The following is a 23,283-nucleotide window of genomic DNA, read 5'->3' on the forward strand; positions in this document are numbered from 1 at the left end:
TCAGCGGATGCTGAGGCGCATAGTGTGAAGAGGTCGCCAACTTTCTGCAGAGTCAATCGCTACAGACCTCCAAACTTCATGTGGCCTTCAGATTAGCTCAAGAACAGTGCGCAGAGAGCTTCATGGAATGGGTTTCCATGGCCGAGCAGCTGCATCCAAGCCATACATCACCAAGTGCAATGCAAAGCGTCGGATGCAGTGGTGTAAAGCACGCCGCCACTGGACTCTAGAGCAGTGGAGACGCGTTCTCTGGAGTGACGAATCGCGCTTCTCCATCTGGCAATCTGATGGACGAGTCTGGGTTTGGCGGTTGCCAGGAGAACGGTACTTGTCTGACTGCATTGTGCCAAGTGTAAAGTTTGGTGGAGGGGGGATTATGGTGTGGGGTTGTTTTTCAGGAGCTGGGCTTGGCCCCTTAGTTCCAGTGAAAGGAACTCTGAATGCTCCAGCAAGAATATACCAAGACATTTTGGACAATTCCATGCTCCCAACTTTGTGGGAACAGTTTGGAGCTGGCCCCTTCCTCTTCCAACATGACTGTGCACCAGTGACCAAAGCAAGGTCCATAAAGACATGGATGACAGAGTCTGGTGTGGATGAACTTGACTGGCCTGCACAGAGTCCTGACCTCAACCCGATAGAACACCTTTGGGATGAATTAGAGCGGAGACTGAGAGCCAGGCCTTCCGTCCAACATCAGTGCCTGACCTCACAAATGCACTTCTGGAAGAATGGTCAAAAATTCCCATAAACACACTCCTAAACCTTGTGGACAGCCTTCCCAGAAGAGTTGAAGCTGTTATAGCTGCAAAGGGTGGACCGACGTCATATTGAACCCTATGGATTAGGAATGGGATGTCACTTAAGTTCATATGCGAGTCAAGGCAGGTGAGCGAATACTTTTGGCAATATAGTGTAGATAGATAGATAGATAGATAAATACTTGGATGGATGGATGGATGGATGGATGGATGGATGGATGGATGGATGGATGGATAGATAGATAGATAGATAGATAGATAGATAGATAGATAGATAGATAGATAGATAGATAGATAGATAGATACTTGGATGGATGGATGGATGGATGGATGGATGGATGGATGGATGGATGGATAGATAGATAGATAGATAGATAGATAGATAGATAGATAGATAGATAGATAGATAGATAGATAGATAGATAAATACTTGGATGGATGGATGGATGGATGGATGGATGGATGGATGGATGGATAGATAGATAGATAGATAGATAGATAGATAGATAGACAGACAGATACTTAGATATATATTTAGATAGATTTGTAGATAGATAGACAGACATATACATACATAGATAGATAGATAGATAGATAGATAGATAGATAGATAGATAGATAGATAGATAGATACTTAGATATATATTTAGATAGATTTGTAGATAGATAGATAGACATATAGATAGATAGATAGATAGATAGATAGATAGATAGATAGATAGATAGATAGATAGATAGATAGATAGATAGATAGATAGATAGATAAATACTTGGATGGATGGATGGATGGATGGATGGATGGATGGATGGATAGATAGATAGATAGATAGATAGATAGATAGATAGATAGATAGATAGATAGATACTTGGATGGATGGATGGATGGATGGATGGATAGATAGATAGATAGATAGATAGATAGATAGATAGATAGATAGATAAATACTTGGATGGATGGATGGATGGATGGATGGATGGATGGATGGATGGATGGATGGATAGATAGATAGATAGATAGATAGATAAATACTTGGATGGATGGATGGATGGATGGATGGATGGATGGATGGATAGATAGATAGATAGATAAATACTTGGATGGATGGATGGATGGATGGATGGATAGATAGATAGATAGATAGATAGATAGATAGATAGATAGATAGATAGATAGATAGATAGATAGATAGATAGATAGATAGATAGATACTTAGATATATATTTAGATAGATTTGTAGATAGATAGACAGACATATACATACATAGATAGATAGATAGATACTTGGATAGATAGATAGATAGATAGATAGATAGATAGATAGATAGATAGATAGATAGATAGATAGATAGATAGATAGATAGATAGATAGATAGATAGATAAATACTTGGATGGATGGATAGATAGATAGATAGATAGATAGATAGATAGATAGATAGATAGATAGATAGATAGATAGATAGATAGATAGATAGATAGATACTTGGATGGATGGATGGATAGATAGATAGATAGATAGATAGATAGATAGATAGATAGATAGATAGATAGATAGATAGATAGATAGATAGATAGATAGATAAATGTAGTGGTGCAGATATGAAACACCGCTGTGGAATTGAGCTATATTTACATCAGTATTTACATAACAGTACAGTACACACGTGCAACCTGGTGGTATATAAGAAATATAAAGAATGTTGTGAGTCTAGAAAAAAGTGTTAATAGTTTATTGTATATTATAGTGAATGGTATGAATGATCTCCTGTAGCGTTCTCTATGACGATGAATCTGAACGAGTCTTTGGGACAATCAGCTCCTCTCTGACTCTGTAAGTGTGTTGTAGAGCGGGTGAGACGGATTGTCCATGATGGAGAGCAGTTTATTCAGTGACCTCCTGTTCCTCACTGACTCGAACATCTCCAGTTTGTGTAACACGGTGCACAAACTGATACACAGTAAGCTGATATTTATTACAATCTTGTGTGTGTGTGTTTGTGTGTGTCTCATTCATTTCAACAAGGAGGAGAAAGACAGCCAGTCACTGTTTAATAGCTGCTACAATGCTGAGAGATCTTCTTGTGGACGTTTCATGTAATATATAAACGGATAAAAAGTACTGTGTCATTTAATAAATGACACACTATAAAATAAAAAGACTGCATGACCACCAAATGATTTATTTCCTTACATATTTAATTGACTTAACCATTTGAAATTCATTTAACAGGTTTCATCAGAACCTACAGCCGTCAACCATGTAAACATGAGGAAATCTGCACTTTATAGAATAGCAAAGGTTCGAAATTCTTTCTTCGCATATCTCATCCTTTGGGGTTGGGGTCAGAGTTCAGGGTCAGTCATGATGCAGTGCCCCTGGAGCAGGGTGGTCTGGGGGGCCTTGCTCAAGGGCCCAACGGTGGCAGCTTGGCAGTGCTGGGACTTGAACCCTGATGCTGTTACAGAATAGCTTTATGTTTAACTGCAACTTTAATGAATAAATATGGCATATTTGCCTGAAAGGTCTTGCTGGTTGCATAAAAGTTTTGGCACCCCTACGCTTTGTCAAGGTAATATATAAGATGATAATTATTATAAATATTTATATTTGTGTATTTTTCTTTTTGTTATTTCATCGGTTTCATGATGTAACGTAGAAACAAAGTATGGTTTTGCGCCAGGAACGCGTGTGTGGAAAAGCACTGAGCTCACCGCCTGCTTCCTGTATGGAGTTCCGCCGCCATCTTTGGAAACCAGCTTACTTACATGCTTTTTTTTCCCCCACCCGTATTCTGCTTAGCCCCTCCTACTCACGGATTGGCTGCTTTTTTCGTTATATCCCGCCTACTATGATTGGATTGGTTGTTACCTCGTGGAACGCGCGCGAGTACGCCTTGTTAGAGCCAATTGTATAGCAGGAGGAGTGGCTTTTTGTAGATTACGGGTGCGGAAAAATGACGCGTTAGCTACCGGTAGAGCGGGAAGCCCGGCTGCTGTGGTGTTTGCTCCGTCAGGAATCACCGACTGACTCAGACAGACTCGCCCACCTTCGAGCCTTGCTTTTATTTTCCTCTCCCCTCTTCGCTCTGTCACGAACGCCGAGCACCATGGACCGAGAGCACTTTGTATACCAGGCGAAACTCGCCGAACAAGCAGAGAGATACGACGGTAAGCGCGCGTGCCGTGTTTGCGGCGCGAGCTTTGGCGATGCGCGTGCTGCTTATTCCACACTTGCTCCTGTTAGCCTGGCTAGCTTCTTCCCCAGGCCCTTTTACAAGTCGTTTTTAATACTTGCAAAAATCCGTGTCACGCGGGACCGTGGTGTGAACAGTTTACGCTACTTTATTTCATACTGTTTATGCAGAGAAGATGGCGATTTGAGTTTTTTTTTTTTAATCGAATAGGAGGGACTCTTTTATTCAGCCGATATGATTAATGGGATGGGATGGGGGGAGGAGGAGGAGGGGAGTAGCGCTAGCGATAGCGCTGCTTAGCTGAGGCCTTATTCTCTCTCTGTGTGTGTGTGCGCGTGTGCGCGTGTCTTGCAAAAACTCACATTCTTCGCAATTAACATACTAGTTTAACACCGTATACGATCAAAATAGTACACTTTTAAACAACGCTAGGTGTGAATGAACGCGCCTGGTCTTTTATAGCACGCCGATATATTATTAGATTTTTATTCGCTTCCATGCTAACAACATGCTAGCTAGCACTATATCACCGAGTCACGTTATGGACAATATTGAGTTTATCTTTTTAAAGTGCTTTCCTGTTTAATGGGGAAAGCGCTTATATTCTAATTAAACGTTCACTGCATTGTAACTGTTATATTTTACTCAATTAGCATAAAATAATGTGTAGTAGCGCTAGCTTCTGGGTATAAGTGCACACGAGTAATGCAAGGCTTAGCAGCTAGCTCGGTTTATTTCACAGCTAGTTCTCCTAACGACATATTTACCAATTCGTACGACTCAGTAAAACTTTTAGTAAATAAAATTCACCCCACCTTTTACAAGCTAGCCTTAGTATTTATGATGGATTTCTATGCTGCGTTCAATACACCAAAACTGTGCGTTTTATTAAGCAGCTTGTGGCACGTGCCTTTTTTGTAAAATAAGTTTTTCCTCGGAATTTTGGGACAAAAAATTAAATATCTGTAATAGACTGCGGAGAAATGGTTTTTGCATGTCAATCAAGATGTGTAGCAGTGCAGTGGAGGTTGCTTTATAAACACACATCTGCTCAGCTTTGGGAGGTGAACAGCATCAGGGTAGGTACTGACCTAAAACACTGGACTAAAGGCAAAGTCCACCCTTAAATATATTGAATATGTTCACAATGAGAGAATTGCTCTGTGCTGAGTAGTTCTGGTCCTGATTTGCTGGTTTGTGCTGTTTTATGGTTATTGCTGTGAGAAGTTGGAGGTTGTGGCCGTGCTGACGTCACCGGGAGGCATTTCTATTGTTTGTAGAGTTTTTTTTATTTTTATTTAATAGACAAAATTAAATATAAGGAATAAAGCTCTGGTTTTATTGTTGGCGCCCAAAAGCACGAAAGAGTAAGGGCTTTTATTCTTACTCAGTGTTTCAAGTCAAAGCAACTTAAAAGCAAAGTAGTAAAGACTTTAGTGCAACTCAAAGATGCAGCTATATGGTGGTCAAGAGTGAAGCTCTGGAAAAACAAGCAAGCAGAGCAGTCTCCACTCTTTCATCCCAAAGGTGGTGTTTCAGGTTGAGGTCAGGATTAGTGCAGGCCAGTCAGGTTCCTCCACACCAAACTCTCTCATCCATGTCTTTATGGTCCTTGCTTTGTGCACTGGTGTGCAGTCATGTTGGAACAGGAAGGGGTCATCCCCAAACTGTTCCCACAAAGTCGAGAGCATGAAATTGTCCAAAATGTCTGAAGCATTAAGAGTTCCTTTCACTGGAACTAAGGGACCGAGCCCAACCCCTGAAAAACCAACACCTGGATACAGTGATTTGGAGGGGTGTCCCAAAACTTTTGGCAGTATAGTGTATGACGAGGTGTCGGAGCTGAGAACGCTAAAGCTTCGCTGCATCGCTCTCTTCAAGTCGTGTTGATTCAGGTGTGAAATCTCCACTATAGTCAAAAGTAAAATGATAGACGTTTTTCAGATTTTCGGTTTGTCACGTGTTAATTATTGAGATTATGCAAGCTGTTCAGGGTTGATTTCCCCCCCCATTAGCTTTCTTTTAAATAAAGCCATGAAGATAGATTGGGCTTTATAGGGACTCTACTAACATTCTTACATCAGGCGCTCGGGTACAGCATGATGCAGAAACCTATTCCTGATCCTGCCTTTGGGTTTTATTTCCACTGAGTGACTCGTACCTTAACTAAGCACCAGTTTGGTTACTTTTTTCTTTTTCTTTCCTCTCCAGGTGTCATGCGAGTCTAACCAAGATTTATGCACGGAGCTAAAAATAGAGCAGATCAGTTAGAATTGTTGTGCATCAGGTCAGACTGCACCATTTTGCACCGCACTATACTAGCTAGACTCGCTGTTCTCTCTGACAGCAGGACACCAGGCATTTTCAGAGTTTTAGTGTAGTGTCTTAAAGCTTTCTGCCTTTTTTTTCTTCTAGCTTTAGAGAGCAACACCATGTCCTCATAAAGGTTTTGCGTCACCGATATTTAACACTCCTCGTTATTTTCAATTGAGTCACAGTTAACTAGACATTATCGTGTCATTAGTGTATAATCTAACCACGTTGTAGAGCCTGAATAGTGCACTACATATACAATGAAGGGGTGTGTTGCTTTGGATTGCACACCATATCCTCTGTAACGGGGTCTTAAAGCCGAGGGTGCCAATATTTTTTGCTTCTTCCTTCCATTACTGCAATAGACAACTTTTATTAGTTGATTGTCGGATTAGTTTGACTAGTTACCCATCTTTCTGGATTGTGATGCGTAATCACAGATGGACTCTCTGCTCTAAATTAAAGCCAGGTCTAATACTCAGACTTGAACATGTTGGCGCAAGTAAGGTCACTTTCAGATATCTAGGGCGCTAAAGAGGAAGTGGTGTGATTGAAGGTTGTACAGAGGAGATGCTAAGAGCTGATTGCTGATGAGAATTACATGCTGGTACACGTTTGTGTCTTAAAAGTTCAGCGGTCAGTGTTGATTTCATGTACGCAGCAGGGATCAGTTTACTAGTATGTAAAATCGAACCTATCCTATTTTTATAGGTTTCATACGATGGTGAAACGCATTAGTTTTATAACATTGGCATTTGCCCTCAGTATCTGTGATTTGCAGGAGGATCACCATCTATCAAGTCATTAAAAGCAACTTCATTCCAAATATCCTCCGCCAAAGTCGTCAGACTTTCACTGATCGTTCATAGTCAGCTTGAGTTTGCTTTACTTGTACCTCTTTGTTATATTGATGTAAAAATAAGTTCCTGAAGTGTTTGCTTAAATTTTGTAGAGTTCCCTAAAATTATAGCATCAGTGTATGTCAGTAGCTGAGTATGTATTAAAATGAAACCTGTAGACCTGTCTCATCGAGGGTCTTCCTAGGAGAGGCTGCAGACCCTGAGTGATCCTGACCAGGATTGAAACGAGTACTGGAGACAAGTAAATGCCTGATAATTAGATTTGTATGTTTTGCTTTGGTTTAATGCACCGTCCCTGGCTGTTGACTTGGAGTGAAGTATACTTCCATTACTTCCTCTCTCAGGAAACACAGATGAAGTCTTCCTTGTAGAATGTTCTACGCAGCCTGCAGGAACCCAGGAGGCAGTGGGTGCATCTGGGGTCGACCCAGCCGAGCTCACGGGGGGGGGGAGGAATGCAGCCCCATGTGTGTGAAAGAGTTCGGAGGGAGGGAGAGAGAGGGAGGGCAGGGGGGGGTGGTACTTCTCATTCTCTTATATAAGCTCAGAACAGACTCATCCTGTCCATTCCACTTTACATGTCTCTACAGAGGGGGGGAGGGGGGAATCCTGGTAGATGTGAGGCTCCTGCTCAACATCTTGTCCTCTTTCCATCTTTTCTTTGTTCCTGTTACTAGGAAGTGCAGCGTCTCTGGACGCTGTGGGAGGCTCCCGACCTGCAGGAATTCCTTTGCAGTGGTGTAATGGTGATGCCCCCTTTCCTAAGCCCCCCCCCCCCCCCACCCACCCACCTTCCTGCTATGTACTTCCACGCCATACACCATAGTCTACCTTACACACACTCCATTTGTTCTCTTGAGTCTCATAAGTTATCAGTCTAATGTTTGATTAATGTTTATCAGTCACCTGCTTGAAAGGTGCAATGTGTTAATTCACATTTTTGAGCTGAAAACATTTGTTTGTACATACCTATTCCTAGCAGGAACACCGTTATTCATATGACCGTTCTGTACATCTTATCACGGAAATCTTTATCAGATTTGCCGTCATTAGATGTTTTGCATCAGTGCAAATGGCATTTGCACAGGAATTTGCATCATGAAAGTTTCTTCACCACAACGCTGCCAGTTACAGCAGAAACGTTTGGTCAGATTGCAAACTACACCAGGATGGATCTTTCCCGTTAACATTATTGGTCTTGGTAAATGTCAGTCTTTTGAAGAAAGACTGAAGACGTCACTGTATATTTATAGAGTTTTAATATTGCAAAATACAAAACTGTGCATCCGCCTTGGCACAGACTTCTACTACGTTATGCTGCTCTGCTTTCCCATTCCGATGATATCATCCCTATGCTTGCGCTGCTTATCTTCAAAGTGCATCTGTCTGTCTGACAGGCAGCTCCTCTGGGACAGAGTTATGAATCAGCTCCTCCCTGCGTGTTTGGGCTCGCAGCGTGCATGCCTGCTACCTTAGAAATGGCCAGGAGCGCATGCATATAGAGCACTGCAGCTAGTCCTAGCATTAGCAGAGGGCGATTTTGATCTGGTTTTTTTTTGGCGTTTGTATTCCTTGCGCATTTATTCCTCTAAAAGCAGGTCCTAGACGGAGCATTATAGAATAATGACGGGGGCCTTTTCTGTATTCTGCGCAAAAGCATGCTGGCATTCCACCAGCCTCTCCATTAGCGAGAGAGAAATGACACTGTTAAAGGGCGTCTTCTCGTAATATCCTTAATAAAGATTTAAGAGCGGACACGAGACAGTCCAAAGACTTTATGCACAAGGATTTCCTGGTCAAGGTCTTTGTTAATGTTTTAAGGTGTTCCGTCATCATAGGCACCACTTGCTTGCTGGCTATATTTACAGTTCAAGCAGACAGGCAAGTTTTTTTTTTTTTTATTTCCCCCCTAGGATTTAAGGCTGGTTTCTCAGCACTTGTGTAAATGGAGGTTCATTCAAATTGCATGCTCAGTGGTGTTCTAGCTTCTGGGTTTTAAATGAGTTCAGCCTCCACCCAGAGCTGTTTTGTTTCCATCAACATGAACAGAATAATTATTGAATACTCGGAATTACTTAACATCTGACATTAGTGATTAAGACGTTATGAATTTATTTTCTGAAAACAACAAACAATATCGTTTTTTAGACTTGAGCAACATGTTAAGTAGTAAAGGTATATGAAATTGGTGATATAAATAGGAATTATACATTGTGTGAGTTGACATGACTGGGTTGAGGAGACCTTCCTGACTCTCCAAAAAGGAGTTTTCTTTGTTTTTCATTGGAGCATTAACACCGCACTGCCATCACAAAATCTGAGCAGTATGAATAATCTGTGGAAGACACATTCAGACTTCCCCCCTCGAGGTCCACTTACTATTGTGAGGCTACGTCTACACTAATCCTAAAACGTTCGCATCCACAATATCATTTTAAGTCGTTTCCCAAAAGGTGGTCATCTGAAACCGCTTGCATCCCTGTACTGCAGGAGTTAAACATAAGATGCTTCCATCTGCGTCATTTCCGCCTGACGTTTATTTACTTTCCGGCTCTTTCTTAACTTCTTAACAAGCATAAACCTCAAAAAACTCTTCTTGCTATCTTGCATATCAGTGTAACCCTATCTATTGAAATATCACCCTATGTTTTAACTACATTCAAACTTTTGCCATAATATAGCCATTGAAGCTAGCATAGCATTAAAAAAAATCAATAAAAAATAAGACAACTTTCCGGCTCTTTGAAACGTATTGTCGAGGAAATTAGCTGACTTGGTCACATGACTAAGAAATGCGTCATCGTTTTCGAAAGCCTCACAGTCTGCACTGCGACGCGAAAACGGTGTTTTCAGATTTATCCATTTTCAAAAAGATCCGTTTTCACTGACTTAAAAACGCCGTCTCGGTGTGGACGGAGGGCTGAAACGGATAGAAAAAAATGCGCTTTTTAAAAACGGAAGCGTATGTGTGGACATGGGCTGAGATGAGAGAAATGGACAGAGCTTTCAGGGGTGACGGGAAACATCGGAGAACAAACCGCATACACAACTGTCCATCATTCCAGATATAAATGTCGATTTTTATCGTGAATCATTGAGCTTTTGCGTACTTTCATTTTACAACACAGCACTCATGTACACATCAATTTGGCTTATCCTCAATCTTATATTCTCATTGTTTTTGGTGTTTCGGATCTCGCCCCTCATTCGCCCCAACCCTTTCAATATTTTTGGGCGTGCCACACACTTTGGATCTTTTGTTCTGTTGACTCCGGGGGTGCTGTTTGTGCGCGGTGCTTGGACCCCACAGATCGCCTCTTGCTGCTGTGTTGTGTTAATATTGCGGTTAATACCATTCGTTCTCACTTTCCGAGTGTGATAGTGTAGGAGTGGAGTGATTTTAAAATATTGTGATGCAAGTATATAGCAGTAATGATTAATATCAGGGTAGAAAATCGAACCTTTCTGAAGCAGGGCCATGTTTCGCTTATTTTTTTAATTTTTTTTTTTTTTTTTACCTTACAGCTAAATTTCACTTCATCGACTTTCAGCAAGCTGAGTCACAGCACCGACCTCAGAAAGGCAATTGCATCTTACAGAAGGCAACCTGATCTTAAAAACTACAGTCGTGATCTTAGTCATGCTTTTGGCCCGAGTTACATGCGGTTTCTTCTCAATCTGCTGACACTGGCTGCAAACTAATAGCTTTTGTTGTGTCGTGCTGACACTTACTGAATAGCCAGAGGGCTCCAACACTCTTTAACCTGTCGTCCTTGTTCTTGGGAAGGGGGGTAAAAAAACGATCGACCCTTCATAACTGCCTGCTCGATTTGAGAGTTGCCTGGCAACAAGCTCAGTGGGAAAGGTTAAAGGTCACGGTGTTCAGAAATAACTACGGCTTGTAACCCTTCTAATGTGGGAGTAACCAGATCTTGGCTTTAGATTTATGGCAAAATAAATGAATTGTTTATTATAAGGAAAGATGTTTTGCTGCATCCATTAATCTCGTCATGCTTAATGTGATGGGTTTTGTTTTTTAGCTTGGGCATATTTTGCTCCACCGATTTAAAAATCTTTTCTTCTCTGCTTTTTGGTGTCTCACCAATGCCTTACACTTTGCCTCCAAGATACACACTAGGTGAGGGTTCAGGGCGTCCCATTGAGCAAGATTTTTTTTTGTCTTGTCTCAGTTCCCAGCACACCTGAATCAGGTATTTAATGGTGGCTGGGTGTGATGTGGTGTAGTGGAGTATATTTTTCCACTGTAATTAAATTTTCCTCTCATCAGTGGTGACAGATGTGTGTTTGTAAAGTGTGAAATAATGACTGATGTTTCATACACTCTGTTTACATGTGTACAAAGATCTTTATTCACATTCTGTTTTTTTTTTGACTACACAAAAACAGCCTTTTCAGCCCCTGAAAATAAACAAAAAGCTTTACGAAAATGTCCTGAAATCTTTGTTCATGTTGAGGAGTAGATCCAGCGATCCGCGCAAAAACGTGATCCGTCACCGTTTTTAACGACACAATCCAGAGGAAGAATTTGATTTAGAAATGCCCGGACATGCACGGTTGAGTTTTTATATATTTTCTGCTCGTGTGTATTTGTGATGCAGAAATGGTGGAGTCTATGAAGAGCGTGGCAGGGAAGGACGTGGAACTGACGGTGGAGGAAAGGAACCTTCTGTCTGTGGCCTACAAGAACGTAATCGGCGCGCGGAGAGCTTCGTGGAGGATAATCAGCAGCATCGAGCAGAAGGAGGAGAGCAAAGGCGGAGAAGACAAACTCAAAATGATCCGCGAATACAGGCAAACGGTGAGAGCACGCCGCTGTGGATCGGAGGCTTTGAGGCAGAGCGTCGCCGATTCACTGGCCGTTCAGAGTTTGTCCGTGTCTGCGATCTTTATTCAGTCTGTTGTGTTGCTTTGTTTAGGAATTGTTGTCAGTCATAATCTCACAAGAAGTTGTACTAGTTTTCCATGTAGGTTTCTACAGATAGAGGAGAAACAAAGCATGAAATGATTCTCGCTACAATCTCTACTCTAATTATGATGCTTTCACACTTGCCAGTTTTTCATAAGTGGAAAGGATTTTTTGTTTTTTTCCCCTCAGTGTTTTTGCATCATGTTATCTTGTTATAAAAAGCAGCTGCAAGGTGGATGTTATGCTGCTGCTGCTGCTTTTTAAAAAAGAAAAGCTGGCTGTGATTTTATCTTTAATTTTTTTGTTTTATAACTGCATCCCAAGCCAATTAGTTAGCAAGTTGGGGAAAACAAACATGGACATTTATGCTCATCAAACATGGAGGATATTTGTGCTCATCATGTTCTTGAGCTAATTATAAGGAGATATTCATAACACAGCGATTGTAAGACATTTCATCGTCAACATCTGGACTGTTTTTGCACGACGTGACGTCCGACTTCATATCTAAACGCATACGCGTCACACCAGCAACTCGGATCCAATGTATCTTCTGCCTCAAAGGCTACCGGTTTATTATTCAATAATAAATCTAATGTAAATAGTAAGTTAGGCTAGTTAGTTATCAAGTAATATGGATGCTGGCAGTGGTTGCCATGGTTACAGTCTGCATATTGCGTGAGCACCTCACCTTAGTACTAGCCCAACGCTTAGCACTCCAGCTGGTGCTTTTTCCAAAACACAAGCACCCTTAGGTTATGGACTCTTTATTTGTCTTTTAAGGTCATAGAAAACAGATGTTCACACGTTTCTTGCGCTGGACAGATATTCCACTGCATGGCCTTTCCGCGATGATAACGTCCGGTTAATCCATCAGGAGGAAAATGGCACGGCTGGCATATATATCCGTTGTTTAATTGTAAACGGCTGTGTATTTGAAGTGGTCGTGTAACACCGTGACCGATTTTTATCACACACCCTTGATAGCGTCTACTCTTGATATGAAACATTCGTGTTTTCGTCTCTAGGTTGAGAAGGAGCTGAAATCAATCTGTAACGACATCCTGGATGTACTGGACAAACACCTCATTCCTGCAGCCAACACGGGCGAGTCAAAGGTTTTCTATTACAAAATGTATGTTCACAATATAATCCGTACAGAAATTTTTCAGCATTAGTTATATTTGTAGATATGAAATAACAGTATTGAGAACTTTTTTTAAAAGTGGGTTTTATATCATGGAATATGCTGTATATTGTAGAAATGCCTTTTGGAAACGAGTATTCATATTTTTTTATTCATTTTAAATGATCTTTTATTAGTGTTTTCTTTAATGAGTGTCTAGTGCAATGTTTTGGTGTCTGCATGTGTAAAGAGGAAACACTTGAATTTTCTCATGCGATAATTATAGCTGTGGTGCCTACAGTAGATCACCTGCCTTAGTAACACCTTAAGTGATAAACATCTCACATTTTTATCACCTTTTTTTTGTGACTGTTGTAATGAAGCTGTAAATGTTTCTCTTACACTTAACTGATGAGGAAAATAATGCATCAAAATTAGTCCCCAGTTGATTGTGTTTGAAACTAAGGCTGATTTATTTCTCTCACACTGAAGCTGAAGTTAAGATTCAGGATCATGATGTTTGTGTACAGGAAGGGCGACTACCACAGGTACTTGGCAGAGTTCGCTACAGGCAACGACAGGAAGGAAGCAGCCGAGAACAGCTTGGTAGCGTACAAAGCAGCCAGCGACATTGCCATGATCGAACTGCCGCCGACACACCCCATCCGCCTGGGGCTGGCACTCAACTTCTCCGTCTTCTACTACGAGATCCTCAATTCTCCAGACCGTGCCTGCAGGTCAGCGCCAGATATAGCTTCTGGGTTTGAGCTGAAGGATTAAAAGTCTTATTTTAAAGTAGACGTGTGCTACTTATCAGGTCTTTTCTCTTCATGATATTGCAATTGAGGGCAGAATTCCTGCGCTACCCATAACGCACCATTCAGGAGGTTGTTCGGTACAAAAGGAAATGTGCAACAGATTAGAAATGCACAGATTCAATACTGAGAAATATCGTGCCTTTTTATTTTTTGAAGTTGAGTCCAAATCAGAGCATGCTTGATGCTTTTAAGTTGTCTTTATTTGTCTCACATACACTATATTGCCAAAAGTATTCGCTCACCCATCCAAATAATCAGAATCAGGTGTTCCAATCACTTCCATGGCCACAGGTGTATAAAATCAAGCACCTAGGCATGCAGACTGTTTTTACAAACATTTGTGAAAGAATGGGTCGCTCTCAGGAGCTCAGTGAATTCCAGCGTGGAACTGTGATAGGATGCCACCTGTGCAACAAATCCAGTCGTGAAATTTCCTCGCTCATAAATATTCCACAGTCTACTGTCAGCTGTATTATAAGAACGTGGAAGTGTTTGGGAACGACAGCAACTCAGCCACGAAGTGGTAGGCCACGTAAACTGACGGAGCGGGGTCAGCGGATGCTGAGGCACATAGTGCGAAGAGGTCGCCAACTTTCTGCAGAGTCAATCGCTACAGACCTCCAAACTTCATGTGGCCTTCAGATTAGCTCAAGAACAGTGCGCAGAGAGCTTCATGGAATGGGTTTCCATGGCCGAGCAGCTGCATCCAAGCCATACATCACCAAGTGCAATGCAAAGCGTCGGATGCAGTGGTGAAAGCACGCCGCCACTGGACTCTAGAGCAGTGGAGACGCGTTCTCTGGAGTGACGAATCACGCTTCTCCATCTGGCAATCTGATGGGTTTGGAGGTTGCCAGGAGAACGGTACTTGTCTGACTGCATTGTGCCAAGTGTAAAGTTTGGCGGAGGGGGGATTATGGTGTGGGGTTGTTTTTCAGGAGCTGGGCTTGGCCCCTTAGTTCCAGTGAAAGGAACTCTGAATGCTTCAGCATACCAAGACATTTTGGACAATTCCATGCTCCCAACTTTGTGGGAACAGTTTGGAGCTGGCCCCTTCCTCTTCCAACATGACTGTGCACCAGTGCACAAAGCAAGGTCCATAAAGACATGGATGACAGAGTCTGGTGTGGAGGAACTTGACTGGCCTGCACAGAGTCCTGACCTCAACCCGATAGAACACCTTTGGGATGAATGAGAGCGGAGACTGAGAGCCAGGCCTTCTCGTCCAACATCAGTGTGTGACCTCACAAATGCGCTTCTGGAAGAATGGTCAAAAATTCCCATAAACACACTCCTAAACCTTGTGGACAACCTTCCCAGAAGAGTTGAAGCTGTTATAGCTGCAAAGGGTGGACTGACGTCATATTGAACCCTATGGATTAGGAATGGGATGCCACTTAAGTTCATATGCGAGTCAAGGCAGGTGAGCGAATACTTTTGGCAATATAGTGTACATGACTGCACAGTGAAACTCTTTCTTTGCTTATCCCATCCTTGGGGGTTGGGGTCAGAGCGCAGGGTGATGCAGCACCCCTGGAGTAGGTGGGGTTGCTCAAGGGTCCAGTGGTGGCAGCTTGGCAGTGTTGGCGCTTGAACCCCGATCTTCCGGTCAGTGACCCAGAGCCTTAACCACTTGAGCTACCACTGCTTTTGTCCGTATGCAGCCTGATCTTCACAATATGAACCAAAAAGTGCAGACGAAGTGGGTTGAGAGGTGAGCAGTGCAGAAAAGGTGTTTGTAAAACACATTGGTCAGAAATAATGTGATGGACAAAAGCATTTACCAAATGTACATAGAAATCACTCAAGCACAGAGAGCATGGAGCTGGAGCTCAATAAATGATTAGATTATTCTACAAACTGTGGTAGCTTAGTGGTTTAGGTGGTGTTAGGTTTGTATCCCAGGTCCACCAAGCTGCCACTGCTGGGCCCCTGAGCCTCAGACCCCTTAACTCTTAGTTGTATAAAACGTGATGAATTGTACTATTGTTTTGCAAAATTGTGTATTGCGCTTGATTTTTATTTTGATTGTCTGCCCAAATATTCAGAGCTGACATTGTTTCTGCAGTGCTTCAACTCTGCCCTTTGGCACACTTCACGCCTTGCTGCTCCTTTTAGAGGCTTGCATGAATGCTGCAAACCAAAATACACACGTTTTTGTTTTTAGTTCACTTCCTGTCGGGGTCGACTCGCTCCGCTCGCATCTTCACTGCAGTTAAAGGTGTGAAGCGCCTTCACATGATCAGACCTGTAAGAGTTTCGTTTGTCCTGTTCCTCTCAAGCTCTGCTACTTTGAAATGAAATCTAGAGCTAGAAAGGCTGCCGGGTTATTTATGATTCAAGTCAAACACGTGAGTCAGACTCGGGTGAGTCGAGCCATGAGGCATTTCAATTCGGTGCCACCATGATTTGAACGGAGTGTTGAATATAATCACAAGGAGCAGCTGCCGTTCGGTGTGTAGAAAATAAATAAACTTGTCAAGTTAGTCACCCAAAAACAAAGTAATTAAGACTGCAGAAAACGCTGACGCATTGCTCGCACCTTTACCTGCGTTAAAAATAATATATACAAGTTAGAAATGCCTCCAGCGTGGCAGCGCTCTTGCATGATCTGCATTTTCGTGTCAGAACACACTTTTTTTTAATGGTGCAGTAACACTCGTCTGTCAAGTGCTCAGAAGTAACCGCCAAAATTCCTCACTGTTGAAAGGACGTGGCCGAGAACGTTTTCACCACACGGCACGTGAAAATGCTTTATATATCCCAGTTCCTCTGGTCATTCATGTACTCTTCACAGCTTAGCTCAGTGTTAAACATCTGTATTAAATTAATCCCTTTTACAATTCCAGTGTAAACCTCCTAGACTTACATTATAGACTTTTATTAATAGACTTGTATTAATCCTCTGCGTTCCTCATATGCATATATTCATGACGGGCGCACATAAAAGCAGCCCGGCCGATCGCGTGTCATCTTTCTGATCGAGCCTCGTTTCTTTCATCAAGCGTCCAGACGAGCGTGAAAGAAAGCTCTGTTAGAAAAGCTGCTATTTACTGTGCGAGGTGTGAAATGACATCAAACCAGCCCTTCATGTCTTTGTGAATCATCAGCTGTGCGTCTGATGGGACGGGTTTTACAGAGGCTCGCTAATTCGCCAGCGCCCGGAGGTCTGTTGCGCATTATGTATAAGGGAAACAGCTCTTTTTTTCTTTTTCTTTTTTTTAAGCGTGATTTACATGATAAAACTAAATACGTCTCTGCAACATTTTCACTGAAAAACAGCAGCTCTGCGTTTTCAGTTTGTTTGTGTGCAAATGCAATGTTTGTTTCCTTCCATTTGCGCTTTTAGCTTATCAGCTTCTAATAATGTCGTTTTCTGGTGTTGAAGGTTTTAGGCAGGGTCAGTATTTTCCGACGCAGTCAATAAGAGAGAATATTTAGGCATGCACTGATATTTGATTATTGAAGATGACCTGCAGATAGAGAGTTTGGCGGTTCTGCTTTTTAAATACTTGTTTCAGTGGTCAGCACAATAAGCTCCATCACACTCTGAGTAACGTCTGGTGCTTTTGCACTGTCCAGTTTGATTGATCTTGTGCTGTCGAATATTAGCGCTATAGACTGAGCAGAATGGCAGTTCTGGTGATGGTCATTTCTATAGTAACTGCAAATTCACACGGACCTGTTGGCTGGACGTTCCACATAAACAGACTTAGGAAGCGTTTATTTAGTAAATCTAGTGTCGGCGCTTTGGAAAAGGCCGAGGTAAAACTGTTGCTTTACGATATGGTGACATGGGAGAGCCAACCCTTTGGTGATCATTTTCTATAACAGTAGTAAGTGATAGTTGTTCCTCTTAGACAATTTGTCGGTGATTAGTGAAATCTTTAATTAAATGCACATTGTACTTTTTATCCATTTTGTATATTCATTGTTATAGAGCGGTTATTTACTGTTGATCATTGTACACCGATCAGGCATAACATTATGACTACTATGAGGTGAAGTGAATAAGACTGATCTCCTCATCATGGCACCTGTTAGTGGGTGGGATATATTAGGCAGCAAGTGAACATTTTGTCCTCAAAGTTGATGTTAGAAGCAGGAAAAATGGACAAGTGTAAGGAGTTTGACAAGGGCTAAATTGTGATGGCTAGACGACTGGATCAGAGCATCTCCAAAACTGCAGCTCTTGTGGGGTGTTGCCGGTCAGCAATGGTCACTATTTATCAAAAGTATCCTGAAAGTATCCCTAAGTTGCGATTTGGGGCCCAACATCTTGGTGCCAGATACCACAGCACACCTTCAGGGATCTAGTGGAGTCCATGCCTCCACAGGTCAGGGCTGTTTGGGCAGCAAATAGGGGACTAACACACTATTAGGCCATAATGTTATGCCTTATTTATTTTAAATCATTGTGCAGCGTTTACAATTTTACGATTGAAAAGAACCCAGTCAGAATCCTGTAGTTAACTGGGTCAGTCCAATAAAAACTTTGACCTGAGTCACAGTTCTTAAAAAATGTCATTTTATTTCGTTAAATTAAGAGCAGTCTAGGGATTTTATGTGACATTTAAGAATTGTTTAAATAGTTAATTGAATATTTTTATTCATATTCAGGTAAAAAAAAAAATTGATGTGGTTTTGGCATTATCAAAATATTACCCGGTGATTGAACAGTTTTATGAAGAAATTTTGAAATGGACGTATCTTCCTCAGACCTGACCTCTGACCCGGTTGTTCTCTTTGAATAGGTTGGCAAAGGCGGCGTTTGACGACGCGATAGCAGAACTGGACACGCTCAGCGAGGAGAGCTATAAGGACTCGACACTTATCATGCAGCTGCTACGTGACAACCTGACACTATGGACTTCAGACATGCAGGGTGATGGTAAGAGAGCAAGCAGGACCACTGAGCTCGAGAGCAGCCCAGGCTCCATCACTTGTAGACACGAGTCGAGCACTGAGCTCTGACCGGACACACGGTTCAGCGCACCCTTAACATAGTGCCGCAAATTTCTCATTCATTACAGCTGATTTTTCTCTTTCTTATTTTTCCCCTTCATGTGCCTAATTTCTGACTCTTTATTTTCTTTTGTTTCCTTTTGTTTTTTTCCTGTCTTCCCTTTATTTTTGATTTATTTTGATTTATTCCCTTGCCATGGCTTTTAATTTCTAACCAGTTTAAACTTAATTTCTTTGCCTTTTTTCCTTTTCCTGTTTTTTTTTTTTTTTTTTTTTTTTTTTTTTACTTCTTTTCTTTTTCTTTTTATTCTTGGGTTGTTTTTTTTCCCCCTTCTCTCTTTCCATTTTCCTTGGTTTGTCACATTCTTCTTGCTCGATCTCTCTCTCGCTTTCGCTCTCTCTCTGACGAATGCTCCTCAGTTCTCTAACCTCTCGCTCTCTCCTCCTTGCCCCTGCCGTAGATTCGTAAGGACCTACACCCCTCCCCTCATTTCCCACTAGAGCTCCTCTTTGTAAGGTATCTCTCTCTCGTGCTTTTTCTCACCTTTTCTTTCTCACCCCTGCTGCTCCTCTGCTTCTCACTAACTACACTGCATCCTGCTGCGTGTGTCCAAGTGAAGATCTGTTTATTGTCCTCAGAGCGCTTTGTGATCCTCCCATTCACATTAGATTAGTCTACTGTTAAAACTTCTGCACTTGTCAGAAATGGTGCTCCAGCTAGCCTAGCCTGTATGACATCACTGATTGCTATTCCTGTCCCTTTTGTTTCTGGGCCTTTGTGTCACTCCTTGCTAATTCCTCACCACACATCGGCGTGAGGCAGTTGGCCGCTCGGTCGCCTCGGTTACGTTGCCAAGCATCAAGCGGCCGAGAAATCCTAGTGGGGTTCCTGTGCCTGTAAATGAAGTTCCAGTTCGGCTAACAAGGCCTTGCATAGTTCATGAATGTGTTTTAATTTTTTGTACACATCCGTTACAGCACCTTGTGAGCTTGATGGACACTTTTAAAAACTCACTCAGTCTGTTGCTTTGGAACACCGTTACATATGATGTGCCTGTGCATGCTGTAAGAACAGTTGTAAGGTAGCATATCACTTTATATAGCACTTTTCCACAGGACAATGAGAGACAGCAGCAAATCAATGATCCCACATTTTGTCCTTATTTCTATCCGCGAGTCACGGAGGGGTCAGAGACAGGGTCATACAGATGGAGCTACAAATGAAGCCAATATGAACAAAATACCTTAGTAAGCAGCTTTAGAAGACAAGATCACTGTAAACTCTCAGAAGCTTACCGATATTTACCACTTTTTTAACGATATTTTCTGAGTACTACATTCTTTATAACCTAAATACATCATTTTTATAGTGAATAATTCACAAAACTGCTTCATATATCATCTCCTGAAATCACATAGTGCTGAACAAGCAGGGTTCTGGAGTCTAGCTGTTGTCCGAGTGCTAAAATACTCTCTAAGATGTGCAGAAGACATCAGGATAAAAAGAAGTGAATTCACTGTTGACTTTCAGGACAGTTCACTAAAACTCTCTGAACCGGTCTGATTGACAAGTTGTGGTTTTGGTCATCTGTGCCACTCTTGCATGCACAGGTTTAATTCATCAATAGGGACTTGTTTACTAATTTAAATACAACATGCATTGTCTTTAAATATCTCGTGCAACCCTAGACAGCAAGTTATCCTTATCCAGAGGTCTCCTGTGTGTGTGTGTTGCTGTATGATGGGAAACAGACATGCTGCTTCACAGGTTAGGGAATGTTCTGGATTTGGATTAGTATCCATCCCTTTGCCCTACAACACGGTCTTGTGGAAAAGTGCTTTTTGAAACATGGAAGAATCTGTACAATGAGCTGTGACACCCACTCATGGTCCACTTTATTAGGAACACGTACACCTGCACAGTTCTCTAATGTGGCAGCAGCAAGTGCAAGAAGTCATGCAGATACATGTCAAAAGCATCGGTTCATGTTCACGTGAAACATTCAGGTGTTTCAGGTAGCACAGGTATCATCTCTGCATGATTTTGTTGCATTGTGCTGTTGCCACATAATTATTAGAAATGCCTGTACAGGCATGCAGCTATCTAAAGTGCACAGTGAATATATTTTCACCTATTATTAAATTCAGGAAATGTATTTTTCTAATTTTTTTTTTTGACAGTTTTAAAGAGCGTTTTATACCAGAATAGATTTTCGTCGAATCTCTTCTGAGAGCTGGTCTGTTCTTGTCTCAGGTGAAGAACAGAATAAAGAAGCACTGCAGGATGTGGAAGACGAGAACCAGTGAGACGTCACCACGTGGGACGCCCCCTCTCTCTCTCTCTCTCTCTCTCTCTCTCTCTCTCTCTCTCTCTCTCTCTCATATCCCAATTCTCTGGTCCCGCCCCTCTCAGGTCTCCATGGTGTCGCCGAAAGAGCTCCGAAGTCACCCTGTCTCCTCCAGCATTCACTCTTCTTTTTCTTTTTTCCTCCTGTATGTCAGTTTAATGCTCTGCTCTTTTGGGTTACGCCCTGGGCATTTTTAAATGGTTTTTTTTTTTTCTTCTTTTCTTTTTCTCTTACCCCTTCCTGCCCTTGAACTTGGACCTATCAGATCCACACATGAATTGACCTCCTGAGTGAATAGGCATTGTGGAGAACTTCCCCTGCTGGTCATTCTGTATTAAACTGGCCGAGTGTCGTCTGCTTATGGGCTTATTTTATGTCTCATTTTGCTTTTAATTCAGCGCGCGGTAGCGGTACGGCGTCGTTTGCCTCTGTTCCTTGATTGACAGAGTTATTGCTTCTGTAATCACACATTGCTGACTGTCATGGCAGCTGGGATGCTAAATCTCAGCTGTCTGTTCTGGGAGATGCAACACCCTGCAAAAGGGAATTTTTTGCTCAGTTTTTAAAGGGATACCTATTCAATTTTTTTAGGTGCCTATTTTAAAGCAGGCTCTCGGAGCCGTTGTTTTTCCGCCAGTCTATTCCTGTTGCTTTGCACACCGGCTTCTATGCAGAACGTCGCTCCAGCTCTATACGTCAACATCTGCTCCTGTCTGACCACTCAAGGAGAAAAACACCCCAGGGGAACTCCTCAGCTTTTATTTAAAAATTTTTTTTCCTCTAACTTTGTTCAGATGCAGGTTTCTTTGCCTCTCTCTCTCTCTCTCTCTTTCTCTCTCCCTCTCTAGAATTTTCTCCTCACCTGTTCAGTATGTGTAACTTGAATCTGATTTGTACTACTGGATATTCTGATTGGAGCCAACACACACACACCATCTGTATTCTTACTGAAACACAGCATGGGATTAACCTTCAAATAAAACCAAACCTAAGTTAAAAACAAACAAAAGACCATTTCTCATGTGTTTGTAGTTTCTCTAAACGATCTTCAAATTGTTAGTGTCGCATGGGAAATGGAATTACAAACTGGACTTGATGTCCAGCGGTTTGTGCTAATACGTCTAGTTAATATTATTAGAGGCAGGCTTTTTCATTACTTTCACCTTGAAGTAAAATGTCATGATCCTCAGCAGAGGCTTTATCTATTAGAGAGACTGTTAATTTGGTAAAACCATCAAGAATGTATAGCAGGGCTGTTCAAGTAATATGCATGAAATGTTAATATCGATGAATTTAATGTCGCTTCCCTTTTGTCTTATTTTCTTATCACTTATAGCATTTTAAACAAACCACTGTTATGGGAGCTGTCAAAGTTTATTAGCAGCATTACTATACTACACATGCTATCTGAGATGCCTGTAATAAAGGCTGATGCATAGGGGATATTTGTTCGATATTTTTTACTTATTCTAATTACTAAGGCACTCAGCGTCTTTGTATATTGTCGAACACAAATGGTGTCTCATTGTATAGAAAACGAGACTAATGAAACACTTTATAGAAACTGGTAGAGATGCCAGAATTCCAGTTTCGGTATCGCAATGTTCAATACTAATTCAATTTCTACAGCAAAAGCAAAGCCTTCAGACATCAGGTCTGTTGAAAATATTTGGAAAATATTTCTTCTTTATAGAGAATAAAATGCTCAATGCGGTGTTCCCGGTCTGCAGTGGTCAGTATCAAAAGTGGTCCAAGGAAGGAACAGTGGTGAACCGGCGACGGGGTCATTGATGCACGTGTGGAGTGAAGGCTGGCCCGTGTGAGCCGTTCCAACAGACGAGCTACTGTTGCTCAGATTGCTGAAGAAGTTAATGCTGGTTCTGATAGAAAAGTGTCAGAATACACAGTGCATGACGGGTCAGGGCTGTTCTGGCAGCAAAAGGGGGATCAGCACAATATTAGGCAGGTACTC

General features: G+C 41.8%; 1 protein-coding gene across 1 annotated transcript; it reads left to right on the forward strand.

Moving 5' to 3' along the window:
* Positions 1 to 3,719: 3,719 nt before the first annotated feature.
* On the forward strand, positions 3,720 to 21,347 carry LOC131348157 (14-3-3 protein epsilon-like). The gene is made up of 6 exons (XM_058382836.1): positions 3,720 to 3,928; positions 11,747 to 11,946; positions 13,083 to 13,189; positions 13,711 to 13,917; positions 18,753 to 18,889; positions 21,218 to 21,347. Exons 1-6 carry the CDS (start codon positions 3,868 to 3,870, stop codon positions 21,268 to 21,270), a joined length of 765 nt encoding a protein of 254 aa, XP_058238819.1. The 5' UTR covers positions 3,720 to 3,867; the 3' UTR covers positions 21,271 to 21,347.
* Positions 21,348 to 23,283: the final 1,936 nt, after the last annotated feature.

Source organism: Hemibagrus wyckioides, linkage group LG28 (genome assembly GCF_019097595.1).
Source record: "Hemibagrus wyckioides isolate EC202008001 linkage group LG28, SWU_Hwy_1.0, whole genome shotgun sequence".
Lineage (NCBI taxonomy): Eukaryota > Metazoa > Chordata > Actinopteri > Siluriformes > Bagridae > Hemibagrus > Hemibagrus wyckioides.

Bases quoted from the DNA above. Each gene is read 5' to 3' on its own strand.
- LOC131348157 (XM_058382836.1), top strand. From the start codon at position 3,868: ATGGACCGAGAGCACTTTGTATACCAGGCGAAACTCGCCGAACAAGCA. The intron at 3,929-11,746 runs GTAAGCGCGCGT...TTTGTGATGCAG, and splicing joins ACAAGCAGAGAGATACGACG to AAATGGTGGAGTCTATGAAG. The intron at 13,190-13,710 runs GTATGTTCACAA...GTTTGTGTACAG, and splicing joins AAGGTTTTCTATTACAAAAT to GAAGGGCGACTACCACAGGT.